At 38.6% G+C, this 24,121-nt stretch overlaps 1 protein-coding gene across 7 annotated transcripts in view; it reads left to right on the forward strand.

Annotated features, from left to right (window-relative positions):
• The window catches only part of CCDC90B (coiled-coil domain containing 90B), a 49,898-nt gene that overhangs the window by 7,477 nt on the left and 18,300 nt on the right, over positions 1-24,121 (forward strand). For 6 of the 7 annotated variants that reach the window (XM_068556378.1, XM_068556382.1, XM_068556377.1 and 3 more), the window contains exons 2-3: positions 20,974-21,093; positions 23,530-23,633. In XM_068556378.1, coding sequence (XP_068412479.1) covers positions 20,974-21,093; positions 23,530-23,633 — 224 coding nt within the window. The remainder of the gene's footprint in view (positions 1-20,973; positions 21,094-23,529; positions 23,634-24,121) is intronic. The other variant, XM_068556381.1, reaches the window with a different exon arrangement.

Genomic DNA, 24,121 nt, shown 5'->3' on the forward strand with positions numbered 1-24,121 from the left:
TTTTGATGTCCTGTTTTACATCTTCATGTTCATCCTTTTCTGTGCATTGTAGTTATAATCGCTTTCATGAAATTTTTTTCTTAATCTCTGTAGTGGTTTATTTAAGTGATTTACTTTCCTATTGTGGTTTTCTCTTTCCTATAGATTCTTGCTTCTCTATTTAGAGAACACTTTTCAATATTTCTTTTAGGATAGATCTAGTATTACTGTATTCTTTTAGTTTTTGCTTGTCTGAGAAATTTTTTCTCTCTCCTTCTATTCTAAATGGAAACATTGCTTGGTAGAGTATCCTAGGTTGCAGGGTTTTCCCTTACTTTGAATATATCTTGCCACTCACTTCAGGCCTGTAACGTTTCTGTAGAGAAATCAGCTGATAGCCTTATGGGGGTTCTCTTGTAACTAATTCTTTATTTTTCTCTTGCTGCCTTTAGAATCCTCTCTTTTTAACTTTTGCCATTTTAACTATAAAATATCTTGGTGTAGGTCTGTTTGGGTTTATCTTGTTTGGGACCCTCTTGCTTCCTGTACCTGGATATCTGTTTCCTTCTTTAGGCTTGGGAAGTTTTCAGCCATAATTTTTTCAAATACATTTTCAATCCCCTTTTCTGTTTCTTCTCCTTCTGGGATCCCTATTACGCATAGATTGGCACACTTTATATTATCCCATAGGTCTTTTATGTTGCTTTCATCTTTTTTTTTCATTTGTCTTTCTGTCTGCTGTTCGGATTGGGTGATTTCCATTACTCTGTCTTCCAGATCACTTCTTTATTCCTCTGCATTATTTAGTTTCCTGTTTATTGCCTTTAGTTTGGTTTTCATCTCAGCAAATGAGTTTTCTAGTTTAATTGGCTCCTCTTTATAGTTTCTAGTTCCTTGTTACAGTGATCTGTATTTCCGTCAATAACTATTCTTAATTCCTTCAGTATTTTTATTACCTCGTTTTTGAACTTGGCATTTAGTAGGCTGTACAGGTCTGTTTCGTTGTTTCTTCTTTCAAGCTAGTTCTCTTGATCCTCTAATTGGGGGTGGTTCTTTTGCTGCTTAATTTTACTTATATTTCTCTGACTGAATTTAGGAGAAACAGTTATCTACTGTGGTCTTGAAGGGCTGTTTTTATGTTGGTGTGTCCCTGCATAGCCTCCATGAGTCTAATATTTTTGGTGTGAGGACACTTTTTAGTATGGATGCCTGCCTTGTATCTCCTCAGTGCGTTCTGATCGTTATCCCCTTGATAAGGGGGTGTGATTGGTGTTGTGGTAACCAGAGCCTGCATTGGATGTTGAGCATGGTCTCATCTTTGGTCTGGTTGTCACAGCCCTGTCAGGGGCAGGGTTTGTTTGCTTCCCAGTTGTTGGAGTAGAAGCCCCTAGATCCATGTCTGAGCTATGGTGTAAGGTATGCAGGACTGGAGCACTTCTTCTGGTAGAGGAGCCACTGAATATGCCTCTGCAGGAGCTGTCCACCAGGAAGTGCACTCTGTCCTGTTGCCTGTCATCTGTGTGTGCTCACAGAGTACACTGTTGTTGGCACTGCGCTTGGCCCCACCTCAGCTGTCGGAATGCAGCAATCAGCCCAAATGTTCCTCAGGCGCTATGCTCACAAAGCCACCAGCACAGGTCCCTAGTGCATTTCCGTTGCAATCACACAGGCACCAGTACTGCTGTGGGAGCCACGGAATTAGCCCAGACCCCAGCCCCACCCCTGTGTGCATGCTAATGCCAGACCTGCCCCAGCCATGGAAACACCAGTAATCAGCTCGGATGACCCACAGGCACTGAGCTTACAAAGACACCAGCATCATAAATCTGCCAAACTCTCACATCCTTGGAGACATGGCTCAGGTTTCAGCCCCACCTCTGGATATGGGCAACCCACTGGCACTTGCACGTTCCCAGAGCTAGTAGAGTCAGAACCACACCAGCTGTGAGCATGCTGAGAATCAGGCTGCTATGGTGGGATATTGCCTCTCCCTTCACACATGCATTAACAGTGGGGCTTCTGTGGCAGACCCAGGCTCCGTCCTGCACACACTCCCAGTTGCAGCCCGGACCACACTCCAGCAGCTTTGTGCTATCTCTTCTCAGACAACATCAGTCCTCTCCCCGGGTCTGTCTGCTGAAGCTCGAGTTTCAGCACCCAGCCCCCAGGTGCACTAGCAGATGGGCGTCTCAGGATGGGGAGTGCAGTGAGGTGGCCAGGACTGGCTGTGCTGGTCTCTGTTCTGCATGCTGCAAGCCAGTTGCTGCACTATTCCCTGAGTCTCTGAAGCACCCTATCTATTCCGGCTGATCTCCCAGCCAGTGAAGGGGGTTCCCAGAGTGAGAGAACCTTTTTTCTTTCACAGCTTCCTCCCAGGGGCACAGGTCCTGTCCCAATTCTTTTTTTTTTTTTTTTTCCTTTAGTCCTATTGCATTACATGGTGATCTTTCTTGAAGCTTTGATTGTATCAGATCTGCCAGTGTTCAGTGGGTATTCTGTGAGAATTGTTACACATGTAGATGGATTTTTGATGTATTTGTGGGAGGAGGTGAGCTCCACGCCCTTCTATTTTGCCATCTTGATCTCTCCCCTGAGACAAATATTCCTCACTTGGGCCATCTGAGAAATGATTCTTAGTTTCTTTGCATGTGATTTACATATAACTCACATGCCTACACAAAATGTTACCAGCTGCCTCTGCAGTTTTCCTACTCAGGAAAGAAAGCAGACCACTGTCAGAGTGAGGGAGGTGAGGGATGAAGAGCAGCAGCTATGTGTGGACTCTACAGTTTGCTTCGGTTTTACATTTTTTCTCAACTTTGATTCTTTGAAGAGCTAAAGAAGGCACAGAGTACAAATGTTGAAGAATATATTTATTATCGTTATTGTTTTCATAGAACTTTGACCTATAGTGGCTGCTTTGACTTAGAAATCTGACCGTGCATCAGGGCTACCTGTTGATTTTAAAGCATTATAGGCTTGGACTGTACCTCAGAACTACTACACAAATAACTCTAAAAGTTATGTTTAGGTATATTTATTCTTCAAAATCCTTACGGTTGAGTCTGATATACAGATAGGGTTGAGAACCACTGGCCTACAGGATAAACTTTAAATACCATTGCATTGCAAGCCATGATCTTCACAGTCTGGGCCAGTCTATCTTTCTAGTCCATTCTCCCTATTCCCTGTATCTACTCTCCTACCTTTGTAGCAGTATTATAGAACTTGTCATTCTCCAGACATCAGATTTTCTTTTAATCTTCCTGAATGTTTCATTTGTTTGTTTGTTTGTTTATTTTAGCAGAATCTGACTTGTATTTCTTCTTTTGGGACACGGTATAAAAACCAGCCTGGCTGTTTTACTCTGCTTCTCTTTAGGAAGTCCAACCAGGATATACGTTATATGAACTTTTTTTTTTTTTTTTGCCTTATGCAGCAGGTTTACATTTCCCTCATCTTCTCCATTTCCAATGGTACTCATTAAGAATAAATCTTGTTTGAGACCCCATGAATTTACAGAAATCCCCAACCTATTGCTAAAATCGCAAATCCAACTATTTTACAACTCATGAAGTGATTTTTATTGATTAATTTTAAAGGTATGAAGCATAAATATCCTTGTTAAGAGTTGGGTACTGTTAAGAGTGCTGAAGAAATATCTGTATAAGGAAGGCTACCTAGTTTTTGGCTTCTTTCTAAGACGGATTTTCAGGCACCATATTTACCTGCTAAGGAAACTATTATTACCCTCTCGCTTGTTACCTTCAGTTTCTGGCTGTGGTTCAGGGAGGGGGAACTCAGAGAAAACCTAGTGATAGGGTGACAAATATGGTCTGATTTGCCCTGTACTATCCATCCCTCAGTTCCAGGCCAAGTAAGATGATTGGTTACTATACCTGGCACATTCTTAGAGTTGAAGAGATGAAACTGACAGTATGGGAGACTAAAATGACTTGAGTTCACAGAACAGACACCATAGAGACACCATGTGCACAGAGAGAGAACTTCAGAGATTAGCAAAGGATCCACTTAGAGTACTTAATGGAGTAGTGAACAGTGTGTACATATGAGAAGACTGCCTGAGACTAGAGAAAGAACCACCCCATATATATATACGTACCATATATATACCATATATGTATGCACATGCACATATATGTATAGTTATATGTATTTAGGGAGAACAGTACCCCACACACCTACAGTACCAGGAACAATGTCTGTTTCCATCAGCCAGGTGGGAAAAACTCATGATTCATGGGACATTGGGTAGGATATATTTAAGCATTTTTCCTCATTAGTTGGGGATAAATAACCCTAGACTGAGCACTACTCTGGGCCTGAATAATGTATATTAAAATCCAGACCTAAAAAAATCAAACCGTTTCTGAGTAATTTCAATGCATTCCAGAATGAAGCTCAAGAATACTTATTATAAATATATCCACCACCAAACAAGGTAACAAACTTATTATTTAGCATCCAATCAAAAATCACCAAGCATGAAAAAATCAGAAACACACAACCCATAATGAGAAAAAAATCAATCATTTGAAACCAAGCTAGAACTGACAGGTGTAAGAATTATCAGACATGAACATGTTTAAAAACTTAGAAGATATGGAAAAGGTAAGAAATCTATCAAGTTGAGTTTCTAGATATCAAAACTAGAAGGTTTTATATGAAAACTGCATTAGATAGAATTCCCAACAAATCTGTCTTGCAATATAACTTGTCCTATGCATCTCTTCCATCTTGTTGTTTCTAGTTTGGTAGTCTTGATGTTGTCACAAAATAATGTTTCTTTCCTATGAAGAAACTTTTAAAAAGTAAATAAAATTCTGCTGAGCTCAGAAAAAAAAATTAGTCTTACAGAAGAGAAGATTTGAAAATTTGAAAATATAGCAGTAACAACTATCCAAAGTGTAAAAGAATGTGGGAGGAGGAGGTAGAAAAAAGGTTCCAGTGAGCTCTGAGACATCTTCAGTTGGCCTAATATATGTGTAACTTGAGGCCCAAAAAAAGAATGTGGCAAAAAAATTTTGAAGAAATGATGGGTGAAAGTTTTCAAATTTGAGGGAAACTATAAAATGACAAAGCTCAACAAACACTCAAGTACAAGGAACATGAAGAAAACTAAACCAAGGCACATCATTATAAAATTTGTTTAAAGCAAAGATCAAAAAATAATAAAAACATCCAGGAAAAAAAATTAAATAGCCATACTAAATACAGAGCAACAAAGATAAGACTGACATCAGATTTCTTCTTGTAAAAAAATGCAATTGAGAAAACATTGAGGCACCATCTATAAATTACTAAAAGATAAAAAGCTGTCAAGCTAAGAATTTATTTAGGTCTTCTGCCCAAAGTTTGATTGTATTATTTTTTGATACTTAGCTGTATAAACTGTATATTTTGGAAATTAATCCCTTGTCAGTTGCATCCTTTGCAGATATTTTCTCCCATTCCATAGTTTGTCTTTTTGTTTTTGTTTATGGTTTCCTTTGCTGTGCAAAAGCTTTTACGTTTAATTAGGTCTCATTTGTTTATTTTTGTTTTTATTTCCATTACTCTAGGAGACAGATCCAAAAAGATATCACTGTGATTTATGTCAAAGAGTGTTCTATGTTTTTCTTTAGGAGTTTTATAGTATCTGGTCTCACATTTAGGCCTTTAATCCATTTTGAGTTTATTTTTGTGTATGGTGTTAGAGAATGTTTTAATTTAATTCTTTTACGTGTAGCTGTCCAGTTTTCCCAGCACCACTTATTGAAGAGACTGTCCCTTCTCCATTGTATATTCTTGCCTTCTTTGTCATAGATTAATTGATCTTAAGTGCATGGGTTTATTTCTGGGCTTTGTATCCTGTTTCATTGATCAATGTGTTTGTTTTTGTGCCAGTACCATTCTGTGTTGATTGTTATAGCTCTGTAGTATAGTCTGAAGTCAGGGAGCATGATTTCTCCAGCTCTGTTTTTTCTCAAGATTGTTTTGGCTATTGTGTCATCCTCAGTTTCTTTCATCAGTGTCTTATAATTTTCAGTGTACAGGTCTTCTTGCTTCCTTAGGTTTATTCCTAGGTATTTTATTCTTTTGGATGCAATGGTAAATGGGATTGTTTCCTTAAATTTCTCTTTCTGATTTTCGTTGTAGTGTGTAGAATTACAACAGATTTCTGTATATTAATATTGTATCCTGCAACTTTACCAAATTCATTGATGAGCTCTAATAGTTTATTGGTGGCGTCTTTAGGATTTTCTATGTATAGTATCATGTTGTCTGCAAACAGTGACAGTTTTACTTCTTCCTTTCCAGTTTGGATTCCTTTTACAGTAAGTCCTCTACATACAAACGAGTTCCATTCCGAGAGTGCGTTCATGAGTCCGATTTGTTCGTAAAGTCCAACAAAGTTAGCCTAGGTACCCAGCTAACACAGTCAGCTATATAGTACTGTACTGTAATAGGTTTATAATACTCTTCACACAGATAACACATGACAAACAAAAAAATAAGAAAACATTTTTAATCTTACAGTACAGTACCTTGAAAAGTACAGTAATACAGCACAACACCTGGCATACAGGGGCTGGCATTGAGTGAACAAGCAAGAAGAGTTACTGACTGGAGAAGGGAGAGGAGGTGGGAGATGGTAGAGCTGAAGGATCATCAGCAACAGGAGACGGAGAGCAAGCTGCAATTTCACTCATGCCTGACGTTGATGGAATACACATTCACATCTTTGAAAGTTTGCAACTTTCAAAGAAGCTTTGTGTGTAGGGGACTTACTGTATTTGTGTTTTTTCTCTGCTGTGGCTAGGACTTCCAAAACTATGTTGAATAAAAGTGGCAAGAGTGGGCATTTTGTCTTGTTCCTGATCTCAGAGGTAATTCTTTCAGCTTTTCACTGTTGAGTATGATGTTACCTATGGCTTTGTCATATGTGGCCTTTATTATGTTGAGATATGTTCCCTCCATGCCCATTTTCTGGAGAGCTTTTATCATAAATGGATGTTGAATTTTATCAAAAGCTTTTTCTGCATCTATTGAGACAATCATATGTTTTTTATCTTCCAGTTTTTTAATGTGGTGTATCACACTGATTGATTTGTGGATACTGAAAAATCCTTGCATCCCTGACCTAAATCCCACTTAATCATGGCATATCCTTTTATTGTATCGTTGGATTCCGTTTGCTAGTAATATGTTGAGGATTTTTGCATTTATGTTCATCAGTGATATTGGCCTGTAATTTTCTTTTTCTGTGATAGCTTTTTTTTTTTTTAATTTAATTTTATTTATTTTTTTATACACCAGGTTCTTATTAGTCATCCATTTTATACACATCAGTGTATACATGTCAATCCCAATCTCCCAGTTCATCACATCACCACCCCCACCCCCTGCCGCTTTCCCCCCTTAGTGTCCATACGTTTGTTCTCTACATCTGTTTCTCAGTTTCTGTCCTTCAGAGCGGTTCATCTGTACCATTTTTCTAGGTTCCACATAAATGCGTTAATATACGACATTTGTTTTTCTCTTTCTGACTTACTTCACTCTGTACGACAGTCTCTAAATCCATCCACGTCTCTACAAATAACCCAATTTCGTTCCTTTTTATGGCTGAGTAATATTCCATTGTATATATGTACCACATCTTCTTTATCCATTCTTCTGTCGATGGGCATTTAGGTTGCTTCCATGACCTGGCGATTGTAAATAGTGCTGCAGTGAACATTGGGATGCATGTGTCTTTTTGAATTATGGTTTTCTCTGGGTATATGCCCAGTAGTGGGATTGCTGGGTCATATGGTAATTCTATTTTTAGTTTTTTAAGGAACCTCCATATTGTTCTCCATAGTGGCTGTATCAATTTACATTCCCATCAACAGTGCAAGAGGGTTCCCTTTTCTCCACACCCTCTCCAGCATTTGTTGCTTATAGGTTTTCTGATGATGCCCATTCTAACTGGTGTGAGGTGATACCTCATTGTAGTTTTGATTTGCATTTCTCTAATAGTTAGTGATGTTGAGCAGCTTTTCATGTGCTTCTTGGCCATCTGTATGTCTTCTTTGGAGAAATGTCTACTTAGGTCTTCTGCCCATTTTTGGATTGGGTTGTTTGTTTCTTTAATATTGAGCTGCATGAGCTGTTTATATATTTTGGAGATTAATCCTTTGTCCGTTGATTTGTTTGCATATATTTTCTCCCATTTTGAGGGTTGTCTTTTCATCTTGTTTATGGTTTCCTTTGCTGTGCAAAAGCTTTTAAGTTTCATTAGGTTCCATTTGTTTATTTTCTTTTTATTTCCATTACTCTAGGACGTGGATCAAAAAATACCTTGCTGTAATTTATGTCAAAGGGTGTTCTTCCTATGTTTACCTCTAAGAGTTTTATAGTGTCCGGTCTTATATTTAGGTCTCTAATCCATTTTGAGTTTATTTTTGTGTATGGTGTTACGAGTGTTGTAATTTCATTCTTTTACATGTAGCTCTCCGGTTTTCCCAGCACCACTTATTGAAGAGACTGTCTGTTCTCCATTGTATATCCTTGCCTCCTTTGTCATAGATTAGTTGACCGTAGGTGCATGGGTTTATCTCTGGGCTTTCTATCCTGTTCCACTGATCTATATTTCCGTTTTTGTGTCAGTACCATATTGTCTTGATTACTGTAGCTTTGTAGTATAGTCTGAAGTCAGGGAGTCTGATTCCTCCAGCTCTGTTTTTTTCCCTCATGACTGCTTTGGCTATTCGGGGTCTTTTGTATCTCCATACAAATTTTAAGATTTTTTGTTCTAGTTCTGTAAAAAAAGTGCCATTGGTAATTTGATAGGGATTGCATTGAATCTGTAGATTGCTTTGGGTAGTATAGTCATTTTCACAATGTTGATTCTTCCAATCCAAAAACATGGTATAACTCGCCATCTGTTGGTATAATCTTTAATTTCTTTCATCAGTGTCTTATAGTTTTCTGCATACAGATCTTTTGTCTCCCTAGGTAGGTTTATTCCTAGGTATTTTACTCTTTCTGTTGCAATGGTAAATGGGAGTGTTTCCTTAATTTCTCTTTCAGATTTTTCATCATTAGTGTATAGGAATGCAAGAGATTTCTGTGCATTAATTTTGTATCCTGCAACTTTACCGAATTCATTGATTAGCTCTAGTAGTTTTCTGGTGGCATCTTTAGGATTCTCTGTGTATAGTATCATGTCATCTGCAAACAGTGATAGTTTTACTTCTTCTTTTCCAATTTGTATTCCTTTTATTTCTTTTTCTTCTCTGATTGCCATGGCTAGGACTTCCAAAACTATGTTGAATAATAGTGGTGAGAGTGGACATCCTTGTCTTGTTCCTGATCTTAGAGGAAATGCTTTCAGTTTTTCACCATTGAGAATGATGTTTGCTGTGGGTTTGTCGTATATGGCCTTTATTACGGTGAGGTAGGTTCCCTCTATGCCCACTTTATAGAGAGTTTTTATCATAAATGGGTGTTGAATTTTGTCAAAAGCTTTTTGTGCATCTATTGAGATGATCATATGGTTTTTATTCTTCAATTTGTTATTATGGTGTATCACATTGATTGATTTGTGTGTATTGAAGAATCCTTGCATCCCTGGGATAAATCCCACTTGATCATGGTGTATGATCCTTTTAATGTGTTGTTGGATTCTGTTTGCTAGTATTTTGTTGAGGATTTTTGCATCTATATTCATCAGTGATATTGGTCTGTACTTTTCTTTTTTTATAATATCTTTGGTTTTGGTATCAGGGTGATGGTGGCCTCATAGAATGAGTTTGGGAGTGTTTCTTCCTCCACAAATTTTTGGAAGAGTTTGAGAAGGATGGGTGTTAGCTCTTCTCTAAATGTTTGATAGAACTCACCTGTGAAGCCATCTAGTCCTGGACTTCTGTTTGTTGGAAGATTTTTAATCACAGTTTCAATTTCATTACTTGTGATTGGTCTGTTCATATTTTCTATTTCTTCCTGGTTCAGTCTTGGGAGGTTATACCTTTCTAAGAATTTGTCCATTTCTTCCAGGTTGCCCATTTTATTGGCATAGAGTTGCTTGTAGTAGTCTCTTAGGATGCTTTGTACTTCTGCGGTGTCTGTTGTAACTTCTCCTTTTTCATTTCTAATTTTATTGATTTGAGTCCTCTCCCTCTTTTTCTTGATGAGTCTGGCCAGTGGTTTATCAATTTTGTTTATCTTCTCAAAGAACCAGCTTTTAGTTTTATTAATCTTTGTTATTGTTTTCTTTGTTTCTGTTTCATTTATTTCTGCTCTGATCTTTAAGGTTTCTTTCCTTCTGCTAACTTTGGGTTTTGTTTTTTCTTCTTTCTCTTGTTCCTTTAGGTGTAAGGTTAGATTGTTTATTTGAGATTTTTGTTGTTTCTTGAGGTAGGCTTGTATAGCTATAAACTTCCCTCTTAGAATTGCTTTTGCTGCATCCCATAGGTTTTGGATCCTCGTGTTTTCATTGTCATTTGTCTCTAGGTTTTTTTGATTTCCTCTTTGATTTCTTCAGTGATCACTTGGTTATTTAGTAACGTATTGTTTAGCCTCCATGTGTTTGTGTTTTTTACGTTTTTTTCCCTGGAATTCATTTCTCATCTCATAGCGTTGTGGTCAGAAAAGATGCTTGATATGATTTCAGTTTTCTTAAATTTACTGAGGCTTGATTTGTGACCCAAGATGTGATCTATCCTGGAGAATGTTCCGTGCACACTTGAGAAGAAAGTGTAATCTGCTGTTTTTGGATGGAATGTCCTATAAATATCAATTAAATCTATTTGGTCATTGTGTCATTTAAAGCTTGTGTTTCCTTGTTAATTTTCTGTTTGGATCTGTGCATTGGTGTAAGTGAGGTGGTAAAGTCCCCCACTATTATTGTGTCACTGTCGATTTCCTCTTTTATAGCTGTTAGCAGTTGCCTTATGTATTGAGGCGCTCCTGTGTTGGGTGCATATATATTTATAATTGTTATATCTTCTTCTTGGATTGATCCCTTGATCATTATGTAGTGTCCTTCCTTGTCTCTTGTAACATTCTGTATTTTAAAGTCTATTTTATCTGATATGAGTATTGCTACTCCAGCTTTCTTTTGATTTCCATTTGCATGGAATATCTTTTTCCATCCCCTCACTTTCAGTCTGTATATGTCCCTAGGTCTGAAGTGGGTCTCTTGTAGACAGTATATATATGCATCTTGTTTTTGTATCCATTCAGCAAGCCTGTGTCTTTTGGTTGGAGCATTTAATTCATTCACGTTTAAGGTAATTATTGATATGTATGTTCCTATTACCATTTTCTTAATCATTTTGGGTTTGTTTTTGTATGTCCTTTTCTTCTCTTGTGTTTCCCACTTAGAGAAGTTCATTTAGCATTTGCTGTAGAGCTGGTTGGTGGTGCTGAATTCTCTTAGCTTTTGCTTGTCTGTAAAGCTTTTGATTTCTCCATCAAATCTGAATGAGATCCTTGCTGGGTAGAGTAATCTTGGTTGTAGGTTTTTCCCTTTCATCACTTTAAGTATATCATGCCACTCCCTTCTGGCTTGTAGAGTTTCTGCTGAGAAATCAGCTGTTAACCTTATGGGAGTTCCCTGGTATGTTATTTGTCGTTTTTCCCTTGCTGCTTTCAATAACTTTTCCTTGTCTTTAATTTTTGCCAATTTGATTACTATGTGTTTTGGCATGTTTCTCCTTGGGTTTATCCTGTATGGGACTCTCTGTGCTTCCTGGACTTGGGTGGCTATTTCCTTTCCCATGTTAGGGAAGTTTTCGACTATAATCTCTTCAGATATTTTCTCTGGTCCTTTCTCTCTCTCTTCTCCTTCTGGGACCCCTATAATGCGAATGTTGTTGCGTTTAATGTCCCAGAGGTCTCTTAGGCTGTCTTCATTTCTTTCCATTCTCTTTTCTTTATTCTCTTTTGCAGCAGTGAATTCCACCATTCTGTCTTCCAGGTCACTTATCCGTTCTTCTGCCTCAGTTATTCTGCTATTGATTTCTTCTAGTGTATTTTTCATTTCAGTTATTGTATTGTTCATCTCTGTTTGTTCTTTAATTCTTCTAGGTCTTTGTTAAACATTTCTTGCATCTTCTCGATCTTTGCCTCCATTCTTTTTCCGAGGTCCTGGATCATCTTCACTATCATTATTCTGAATTCTTTTTCTGGAAGGTTGCCTATCTCCACTTCATTTAGTTGTTTTTCTGGGGTTTTATCTTGTTCCTTCATCTAGTACATAGCCTTCTGCCTTTTCATCTTGTTTATTTTTCTGTGAATGTGGTTTTTGTGTTTGTGATAGCTTTGTCTGATTTTGGTATCAGGGTGATGGTGGCCTTACAGAAGGAGTTCGGAAGTGTTCCTTCCCCTGCAACTTTTTGAAATAGTTTCAGAAGGGTAGGTGTTAACTCTTCTCCAAATGTTTGGTAGATTTCACCTGTAAAGCCATCTGGTCCTGGACTTTTGTTTGTTGGGAGTTTTTTAATTAATTATTTTCAGTACTGGTAATTGGTCTGTTCATATTTTCTATTTCTTCCTGGTTTAGTCTTGGGAGAGTGCACCTTTCTAAGAATTTGTCCATTTCTTTCAGGTTGTCCACTTTATTGGCATATAGTTCCCTGTAGTAGTCTCTTATGGTCCTTTGTATCTCTGTGGTGTTGGTTGTAACTTCTCCTAATTCATTTCTGATTTTATTGATTTGGGCCCTCTCCCTTTTTTTCTTGATGAGTCTGGCTAAAGGTTTATCAATTTTGCTTATTCTTGCAAAGAACATGGTTTTAGTTTCATTGATCTTTTCTATTGTTTTCTTCATCTCTATTTCATTTATTTCTGCTCTGACCTTTATGATTTCTTTCCTCCTACTAACTTTGGGTTTTGTTTATTCTCTCTCTAGTTGCTTTAGGCGTAAGGTTATTTGAGATTTTTCTTGTTTCCTGAGGTAGCCTTGTATCGCTTAGAATTGCTTTTGCTGCATCCATAGGTTTTGGATCATCATGTTGTCATTTTCCTTTTTTTCAGGTATTTTTTAATTTCCTCTTTGATTTCTTCAGTGACTCATTGGTTGTTTAGTAGTGTATTGTTTAGCCTTGACGTGTTTGTGTTTTTTGCAGTTTTTTTTCTTGTAGTTGATTTCTAGTCTCATACTGTTGTGGTCAGAAAAAAATGCTTGATATAATTTCAATTTTTAAAATTTATCAAGGCTTGTTTTGTGGCCTAGCATGTGATCTATCCTGGAGAATGTTCCATGTGCATGAGAAAAGGATGTTTATTCTGCTTCTTTCAGGTGAAATGCTCAATAAATATCAATTAAGCCCATTTCATCCAATGTGTTACTTAAGGCCTGTGTTTCTTTATTGATTTTCTGTCTGTATGATCTGTCCATTGATGTAACATGTAAGTTAAAGTCCCCCTGTTATTATTGTGTTCCTGTCAATTTCTCCTTTGTCTGTTAATATTTGTCTTATATTTTGAGGTACTCCTATGTTGGGTATATATCTTTTTTCAGTTGTTATATCTTCCTCTTGGATTGATCCTTTGATCATTTTGTAGTGTCTTTCTTTGTCTCTTGTGACAGTCATTATTTTAAAGTCTATTTTATCTGATATAAGTATTGCTACTCCGGCTTTCTTTTGATTACCATTTGCATGGAATACCTTTTCCATCACTTTCAGTCTGTATGTTTCTGTAGATCTAAAGTGAGTCTCTTGTAGTTAGCATACATATGGGTCTTGTTTTTGTATCCATTCAGCCAGTCTGTGTCTTTTGGTTGGAGCATTTAGTCCATTTACATTTAAGGTAATTAACTATATATATGTTCTTATTGCCATTTTGTTAACTGATTTGGATTTTTGTAAGTCTTTTATTTCCCCCTTCTTTTGTTCACTTGTCTTGTGATTTGATGACTATATTTAGTGTTGTGTTTGGCTTCCTTTTTCTTTTTTTTTAAAAAATTTATTTATTTATTTATTTATTTTTGGTTGCGTTGGGTCTTCGTTGCTGTGTGCGGCCTTTCTCTAGTTGTGGCTAGTAGGGGCTGCTCTTCGTCTTGGTGTGTGGGCTTCTCATTGCAGTGGCTTCTCTTGTTGCGGAGCACAGGCTCTAGGCGCATGGGCCTAGTTGTGGCTTGTGGGCTTGTAGTTGTGGCTTGTGGGCACTAGAGTGCAGGCTCAGTAGTTGTGGCACACGGGCTTAGTTGCTCCACAGCATGTGGGATCTTCCCGGACCAGGGCTGGAACCTGTGTCCCCTATATTGGCAGGCGGATTTTTAACCACTGTGCCACTAGGGAAGTCCTCTTTTTCTTTCTTATGTGTAGATCCAGTAAAAGTTTTTGGTTTGCAGTTACCATGAGGTTTTTGTATAGCAGTCTGTGTATATAGAGGATTGTTTTAAGTTGCTGCTCTCTTAATTTCAAATGCATTTTAAATACCCTTCATTTGCACTCTCTTCCCCTCACAATTACCAGGAGTTTTTTCGTTCGTTTTTGGTTTTGCTTTTGGGTTTTTTTGGCCGCACTGTGCAGCATGCGGAATCTTAGTTCCCTGACCAGGGATCGACCCCATGCCCCCTGCATTAGGAGCGCAGAGTCTTAACCACTAGACTTCCAGGGAAGTCCCCACAACTACTGTTTTTTGATATCATATTTTACATTTAATTGTTTTGTGTATCCCTTAACTGCTTGTTGTGGATACACATGATTTTACCACTTTCATCTTTTAAACCCCCTACTGGCCTTGTGTGTGGATGATTTCCTACCTTTACTGTATGTTTGCCTTTACTGGTGAGCTTTTACATTTTGTAATTTTCTTGTTTCTAGTTGTTTTCTTGTTTTTAGTTTCTAGGTGGTCTTTTCTTTATCATCTAGAGAAGTTCCTTTATCATTTGTTGTAAAGCTGGTTTGGTGGTGCTCAATTCTTTTAGCTTTTGCTTGTCTGTAAAGCTTTGATTTCTCCATCGAGTCTGAATGAGAGCCTTGCTGGGTGGAGTATTCTTGGTTGTAAGTTTTCCCCTTTCATCACTTTAAATATATTGTGCCACTCCCTTCCGGCCTGCAGAGATCTGCTGAAAAATCAGCTGATAGCCTTATGGGAGTTCCCTTGTATGTTTTTTGTTGATTTTCCCTTGCTGCTTTTAGTATTCTCTTTTTATCTTTGTCATTATGATTATAATATGTCTTGGTGTGTTCCTCTTTGGGTTAATCCTCTGTGGGAATCTCTGCACTTCCTGGATTTGGATGACTGTTTCCTTTCCCAGGTTAGGGAGGTTTTCAGCTACTGTCTCTTCAAATATTTTCTCAGGCCCTCTCTGTCTCCTCCTTCTGGGACCCCTATAATGCAATATTATTGTGCTGATGTTTTCCCAGAGGTCTCTTAAACTGTCCTCAGTTCTTTTCATTCTTTTTTCTGTTCAGCTATAGTGATTTATAACTGTCTTCTAGCTCACTGATCTGTTCTTCTGAATCATTTAGTCTACTATTAATTCATTCTAGTGTAATTTTCATTTCAGTTATTTTATTCTTCATCTCTGCTTAGTTGTCCTTTGTATTTTCTACCTCTTCATTAAAAACTTCTAACTTCTCACTCTGTTTATCCATTCTCCTCCTCAGTTCTTTGATTATCTTTACAATCATTACCCTGAACTCTTTCTTGCATAGATTGCCTTTTTTCACGTCAGTTACTTCTTCTGTGGTTTTATCTTGTTCCTTCATCAGGCACGTATTCCTCTGCTATCTCATTTTGTCTGACTTGCTATTTGTATTTTTATGTATGTGGCAGGTTAGTTACCTTGGAGAAATGGCCCTCTGTAGGCAGCGTCCTGTGCATCCCAGCAGTGCACTCCTCTCTTGTCACCCAAGCTATATGCTCTAGGGGTTTCCCCTAAGAAGGCTGTGTGGGCAGTCTGGTAGGTTTGGTTGGCCCCTAATCTAGTTGGTTGCCACAGCCTGCCTTGTGTGGATGCTGCTAGCTGCTATTTAGTGGGGCCTGGTCACGACGTGGATGGTCACGGAATCCTAAGGGGTCCCAAGGCTAGTGCTCGCTCACTGATAGGTGGAGTCAGGGTCCCAAAGTCTCCTGAGCTGTTGCCCACCCACTGGCAAGTGAAGCCAGATCCTGGTGTTAGTGCCAGGCTACTGTCAGGCAGAGCTGGTTCTGGAGTCTGGCTGCAGGGCCCAGGGATCCCAGAGTTCATTTCAGATTTTTGGTGTGGGGCCAGTTCCTGACACTGTTGGATCTGGGGTCCAGGGTGTTCCAAAGTTTGCATTGGCCTGCTAGTGGGTAGGGCCAGGACCCAGCTGGCCCCAGGGTAGGGCGTGGCCTCCACTGCAGAATTGTAGGTTTGTTGCTTTCAGTGTCTGCCTCCTGGTGTGTGAGGCTGGTCTAAGGGCTTGTGCAGGCTTCTTGGCAGGAGGGACCGGTGCCTGCCCACTGGTGGTTGGAGCTGGGAGTTGGCCCTCCTGTTGGCTGGGCTTTGTCTAGGGGTGTGTCCAGAGGTGGCTGTGGGCTTTTTAGTCTTTAGGCAGCTTCAGTGCTTATGGGTGGAGCCGTGTCCCTGCCCAGTTAGTTGTTTGTCCTGAGTCTTCCCAGCACTGGTGCCTGCAGGCTGTTGGGTGGTACTAGGTCTTGGCTAATGAGCCAAGATAGCAGCTGCCAGCAGCAGCAGTGCTCACACAGCTGAATGTTCCCCAATTTCTGCCACCTGTGTCTATGTCCCCAGGGTGAGCCGCAGCCACCCCCCTCACCGCCTCTCCAGTAGACTCTCCAAGACCAGCAGGTAGGTCTGGCCCATGCACCTATCAAGTGACTGCTTTGCCCTGGGTCCTGGTGTGCATGAGATTTTTGTGTGGGCCTTTAAGAGTGAAGTCTCTTATTCCCCCAAGTCCTGTGGGGCTCCTGCAGTTAAGCCCCATTAGCCTTCAAAGTCAAACGCTCTGGGGGCTTATCTTACAGGTGTCAGTCCCCTGGGCTGGAGAGCCTGACGTGGGGCTCAGAAATCTCACTCCTGTGAGATTACCTCTGCAATACAATTATTCTCCAGTTTGTGGAGATGGGATTTGATTATATCATGTGTTCACCCCTCCTCTCCATCTTGTTGTGGTTCCTTCTTTATGACTTTAGTTGTAGAAGATCTTTTCTGGTAGGTTCCAGTCTTTTTCATCAATGGTTGCTCTGCAGATAGTTGTGATTTTGCTATGCTCGTGAGAAGAGATGAGCTCAGGGGTCTTTCTACTCCACCATCTTGGCCGCTCTCTCCCAAGATGGAGCTTTTTTTTTGTGTACACAGTTAAGTTAGAAAAAGCCAGCCTGGTAAAAACGTCTTTTCAGAATTCTGACCTTAAACAAAAGCCCTTCTAGGGGGAACTTGCATTTCTCTTCCTGTGTCTTTGAAATGTAAATGTACACGTATTCCCTGATCTTCATCTGTGTGTGTGTGTGTGTTTTGAGAACTTGGTCTCTGTCATCCAAAAGGTGCACATATGGTATACATTTGGCAACCTATTGAATAGACTGGGTTTCTGAGGAGTCCTTTGTGTGATGGCTTTTTGCCATCTTAACCTTTGTTGAGTCAACCTGTACAATGAAGTCTTTTACTTTCTTAACTGTTTTGGGGAGTAAACTTTCTGGATCTTGTTTAGGTGCCATCTTTTGCACTCTCTTGCAGGGAAGCCTCTTGCATCTTACTGGTTTGAGTCACTATTAAGATATATCTCATTAATGGCTAGATGATGGATCCTTCAAATTTGAGAAACTTCTAAATTGGTAAATTTTTAGAGAGCTCATTATAAACAGCTGTTTTATTGGTACCTATGGGGGGGAAAACAAATTAAAAGGTGGGAAATACATATAAATGGTGTTGCCTGAAAAAAACATGCACAACATGAGAGTTGTGAATTAAGTTTTATTTGGGGCATAATGAGGACTATAGCCTAGGAGACAGCCTCTCAGATAGCTCTGAGGAACTGCCCCAAAGAGGTAGAGGGAAAGGTCAGTATATATATGATTTTAGTGAAGGGGGATATGTGCAGTCAGGCACACATTTTTTTTTTTTTTTAAAGATAGTAGTCATCTTTTCTTTTTTAAATTTATTTATTTTTATTTATTTATTTTTGGCTGTGTTGGGTCTTCGTTTCTGTGCGAGGGCTTTCTCTAGTTGCGGCAAGCGGGGGCCACTCTTCATCACAGTGAGCGGGCCTCTCACTATCGCGGCCTCTCTTGTTGCAGAGCACAGGCTCCAGACGCGCAGGCTCAGTAGTTGTGGCTCACGGGCCTAGTTGCTCCACGGCATGTGGGATCTTCCCAGACCAGGGCTCGAACCCACGTCCCCTGCATTAGCAGGCATATTCTCAACCACTGCGCCACCAGGGAAGCCCCAGGAAGCTTCTCTTTGTGGAAGGTATTCAAAGTTTGTTGACTGAAGTCAGAGGAACTGTGTACTAATATGCCTTGCTCTGAGACCATAAGATCTCAGACGAATTACTTAGCTCCTCTGAGCCTCAGTTTTCCTCATCCACAACATGACAATTTTAAGGATAAAGTAATAGGTGTGAAAATAGTAACATGTTGTATAAATATTATTACTGATTTTTTCCCCTAAACCCCAAATGAAAGACTGAACTTCTAATCAACTGAATCAACTTCTAATCAAGGATGGGTAACTAAGGGTACCAATCATTGTTCCTAATGCAGTTGTTATAGAAATCTGCCCCTCTTTTTCCTCTAATTTTCTTTTTCTCTCCCTCCTTAGGTTTAATACTGACCCACAGGCACATTGCTTAACTCTTCTAGATGCCACTCAAAGCCGAAAAGATTGCTGACCTCTGTGCTAATGAGTGTGTGTGTGTTCAGAATTGATCCACCTTTACATCTGCTTCCTTTTATTTCTGGTTAACCAGAATTCATCTGAGTACTTGAATGAATTAATCTAAAGGACTGGACATTATTCTTTCATTATTTGAATTTAGAGTTTATGTTTAGATTTTTTTTTAAAACATCTGTTTCCTGTTCATTAGTCTGTAAAGTCAATGAAGACATCTGTTATGTCTGGTTTTGCTCATCATCCCCTGTGCCTAACACAGTGCCTGGCACTCAGATGTTTCTTGACTAGAAAGTTATATAGGAAGGAATCACATTTGCCTTACACTATACTAGCAGAAAAGTAATACCTAAGGTTGCAGCTTTGTCTTTTAAGTACCTAGATGTCTTAAGTGGCTTAGGATAAAAAAGACAGCATGGGGTAAGAGAGCATGAGATTTGGAGTCAGAAGACCTGGATCTGAATCCTGATTCTGCCAGAGACTCTATGACCTTAGGCAAGACCTTAGGCAAAATCTTAGGCTTTACCTTTCCTAGGCTTGATTTTCTTATCTAAAAAGGTGAATAATACCACAATGCCTTGGTAGTATATAAAGTATCTAGTATGGTACCTTGTGTTTGATTAGTAGTTTATACTAATTAGCAGTTATTTTACTTGGTCTGGGAAGATCCCACATGCCGTGGAGCAACTAGGCCCGTGAGCCACAACTACTGAGCCTGCGCGTCTGGAGCCTGTGCTCTGCAACAAGAGAGGCCACGATAGTGAGAGGCCCGCTCACTGCGATGAAGAGTGGCCCCCGCTTGCCGCAACTAGAGAAAGCCCTAGCACAGAAACGAAGACCCAACATAGCAATCAATCAATCAATAAATCTTAAAAAAAAAAAAAAAAAAAAAGAGAAGCTTCCTACTTGTTTGACTGAAAAAAAAAAAGTGCAACCTAAAAGTTGAGAATTATGTTTTATTCAGTGGATTTTCTGAGGACTTAAGCCTGGAGGACAGCCTCTCAGATCGTCTGAGAGACTGCTCCGAAGAGGTAAGGGAGGAGCCAAGATATACAGGAGTTTTGCAACAAAAACCAGGTAGTTGGAACATCAAAAGATTACTGTTAAAGAAAACCAGACATCTCAAGTTAATGAATTTAGCGCTTTTCTATGTATGGGAAGATGCAAGGGTCTGGGCTCACTGAAATCATTCCTTTGATATGCACCTTAATACATAGTAATGGCAATAAAGTTGTATATAGACAGTTCTCCCCCAAAGAAAATACTTTTTAATAAATTCATCAGCAGTAGATGGAAAAGAACCATTCTGTGTCTAGGTTAAAAATTGGGAATTTATTGAAATAGGACATTTATTTCAAAAATGAGAACAACGTCCTAGGTCTTTTGTGTTGATACCACTAAATACTCCAGGATTTAAAATCCGATTCACTGATTGATTCAACAATAAAATATTGTGAGCCAACTATTTGCCAAGCACTGTTTTAGGTACTAAAGATACAGATGAAAAACACAGTCCAGGCCTCATGGCACTTACATTCTGGTTCAGAGAGACAAGCAGTAAACAAGATAATTTCAGATTAGAACTGAGAACTGTGTAGGAAATAAACTGTGGATATATAAGAGTGGGAGGACAGAAAGCTACTTTAGATGGGGGTATATGTATAAAAATTATCACAGCTCTATGAAAGACTTCTGAGCAAGGAGGAGAGTTGCTGGACAGTTTCTGCTCTCCAGTAATTAGAGATGTGCCAGCAATACCCAAAGCTTTTGATGTATATTATGTTATGATGTTAGACTGACTCTTAAAATTTTGGAATACTAAAAGACAGCAGACATTTACTGAATGTTTACTATGTACAGAATAATGTTAGAGACTTTTCAAATAAAAGAATCAGGGGCTCAGGGACTTCTCTGGCAGTCCAGTGGTTAAAACTGCACTCCCAATGCAGCGGGTATGGGTTCGATCCCTAGTCGGGGAATTAAGATCCTGCATGCTGCACGGCGTGGCCAAAAAAAAAAGAATCAGGGGCTCAGATAAGTCCTTTATCTTGCTTGAAATTACAGAATTCCCAAGTAGAAGAGCTGGAACTCTATTACAAATAGATGGGGGGAAATGCTTTAGAAGCTAAAATGTGATGCTTCTATTAGTTACTACAAAAAAAACTGCCTTCTCTTTTCAGATTTCTTCACCACCACAACCAAGGAAGGATATGATATGAGGCGAGTGGACATAACTCCTTTAGAACAAAGGAAATTAACGTTTGATACCCATGCATTGGTTCAGGACTTGGAAACTCACGGTGAGAAACATGGGTCCCTTTTGAAAGGAGAATATCAACAGCACTCGTAACAAATTACCTAGTGAAGACAACATCACCATTATGAACAATTAAGAGTCATTGTTTAGGTTGCTTCCATGTGCTGGCTATTGTAAATAGAGCTGCAATGAACATTGTGGTACATGACTCTTTGAATTATGGTTTTCTCAGGGTATATGCCCAGTAGTGGGATTGCTGGGTCATATGGTAGTTCTATTTTTAGTTTTTTAAGGAACCTCCATACTGTTCTCCATAGTGGCTGTATCAATTTACACTCCCACCAACAGTGCAAGAAGGTTCCCTTTTCTCCACACCCTCTCCAGCATTTATTGTTTGTAGATTTGTTGATGATGGCCATTCTGACCGGTGTGAGATGATATCTCATTGTAGTTTTGATTTGCATTTCTCTAATGATTAGTGATGTTGAGCATTCTTTCATGTGTTTGTTGGCAATCTGTGTATCTTCTTTGGAGAAATGTCTATTTAGGTCTTCTGCCCATTTTTGGATTGGGTTGTTTGTTTTTTTGATATTGAGCTGCATGAATGGATAAAGATGTGGCACATATATACAATGGAATATTACTCAACCATAACAAGAAATGAAATTGAGTTATTTGTAGTGAGGTGGATGGACCTAGACTCTGTCATACAGAGTGAAGTAATTCAGAAAGAGAAAAACAAATACCGTATGCTAACACATATGTATGGAATCTAAAAAAAAAAATGGTCATGAAGAACCTAGGGACAAGACGGGAATAAAGACACAGACCTACTAGAGAATGGACTTGAGGACATGGGGAGGGGGAAGGGTAAGCTGGGGCAAAGTGAGAGAGTGGCATGGACATATATACACTACCAAATGTAAAATAGATAGCTAGTGGGAAGCAGCCACATAGCACAGGGAGATCAGCTCCGTGCTTTGTGACCACCTAGAGGGGTGGGATAGGGAGGGTGGGAGGGAGGGAGATGCAAGAGGGAAGAGATATGGGGATATATGTATAACTGATTCACTTTGTTTTAAAGCAGAAACTAACACACCATTGTAAAGCAATTATACTCCAATAAAGATGTTAAAAAAAAACCTCACTATTTAAATATGAGCCATCCATAAAATAGAATATTTTAGTCATGAAAATGGTATAGCTTGAAGAATATTTACTGATGTGAGAAATGCTCAAGATACATGTGCAGAATGATTCCAATTATGTAAAAAAACAACTGTAGTTTCTAGGCTGATACTAAAGTTTATGTGGAAGTACAAGCACAATGTTTAAGAATAGAAAAAAGAAAATCAAAGAACAGTCACAAAAAATTACCCGATGTCAAAACAGTTATTTAAAGTATATGAAACTATAGGAATAGAAGAGTTGATTTAATGGAATAGAATGGCATTCAGAAACGTGTGTCTTAGAAAGCAATAAAGAAAGCATTACAAATTAGGGAGAGGAAGGACTGTTTAATAAATGAGCTATGATAAATGACTAGCCATTGGAAAAAAATAGATTAGATTCCCTTACTGAAAAATAAATTCCAGATTGATTAAAAGCTAAATGTAAAAAAAGAAAGAAAGAAAGACTACAAAAAATATTATAATATAGAAATATTTTTTGACTTTTAGAGTAAGGAAGCAAGACATAAAACTCAAAAGCAATGAAAGTAAAAGTAAAGAATGACAGATGTGACTACAGAAATATTTATTTAAATCTGTGTATCAAAGGATATGATCTGTAAGGTTAAAAATGTTAGCAACACATATGACAATGAGCCTATTGCTTTAATATACAAAGAATTCATATGAATCAATAAGAAAAGTTAAGCAGTTTTATAGAAAAATGGACAAAGGCCATAAACAGCTCACAGAGAAATAAATTACCAATAAATATATATAAAGATGCTTAATCAAGGAAATGCAAATTTTAAGTATAAATTAAAATAATAATGCAATACCATTTTAATGCCAATTATACACTCAAAAAAGACTAGTAATACCCATGTTGATATAAATGTGGGGAAATGGATCAGTGGAATTAAAATTGGAGAGTGCTTTTTAGAGAGTAATTTAGCATAATCTATCGATTTTTAATTATAACCATTTTTTTAAAAGACTGCAGTTGACCCTTGAACAACACAGGGGTTGGGGCACCGACCGCCTGTGTAGTCAAAAATCTGCATGTAACTTTATAGTGGCCCTCTGTATCCGCAATTCCACATCCACAGCTTCAACCAACCACAGACTGTGTGGTATGGTAGTATTTACTATTGAGAAAAATCTGCATCTAAGTGGACCCACTCAGTTCAAATCCATGTGTTCAAGAGTCAACTGCATGAAAACTTAAATGATAGAAGTTATTCTAGCTGTCTATTTTGAGAAGGATGTGCACTTTTTAAAAAATATAAATACCTATTTGCTGCTTGTAGGATTTGACAAAGCACAAGCAGAAACAATTGTATCAGCATTAACCATTTTATCAAATGTCAGCCTCGATACTATCTATAAGGAGATGGTCACTCAAGCTCAACAGGTAATGTTTTCATTTTTATCACTTCTGACAGTTTCATTAGACAATCTTTTTCATAACTGCATCTCTGTTTACCCACCCACCTTCTAAACACACCTGCATCTTCCTTATTATTCTCTCTAAAGGAACCAAAAACAAAAAACGTGTAATAAAGTCAGTATCCAGAGAGACTGAGGAGTTAGAATAGTCATCACAAAATTATGGTAACACAAAGAGTAAAATTTTGTCAAATCTTTCATTGTGTAAGATAATTATATTATTTGAGTCATGGGATGGTGGGAGGTTGTTAGTGAAACAACTTCTTCCACATAGAAAGCCCACCACAGTAGAAGAGCTGACCACTTTACTGCAGTCATGTGTATGTTCTACAAAGTTGGAAAGCTGGAAGGGACTTACATGGCTGGGAAGGAGTTCATAAATCACCTGGCTAAGATGCTTTAATCTGACCAGATACCTGAATCCTTAAACGCCAAGTAATACCATTTACTAAG

This window comes from Eschrichtius robustus, chromosome 11 (assembly GCF_028021215.1).
Source record: "Eschrichtius robustus isolate mEscRob2 chromosome 11, mEscRob2.pri, whole genome shotgun sequence".
Lineage (NCBI taxonomy): Eukaryota > Metazoa > Chordata > Mammalia > Artiodactyla > Eschrichtiidae > Eschrichtius > Eschrichtius robustus.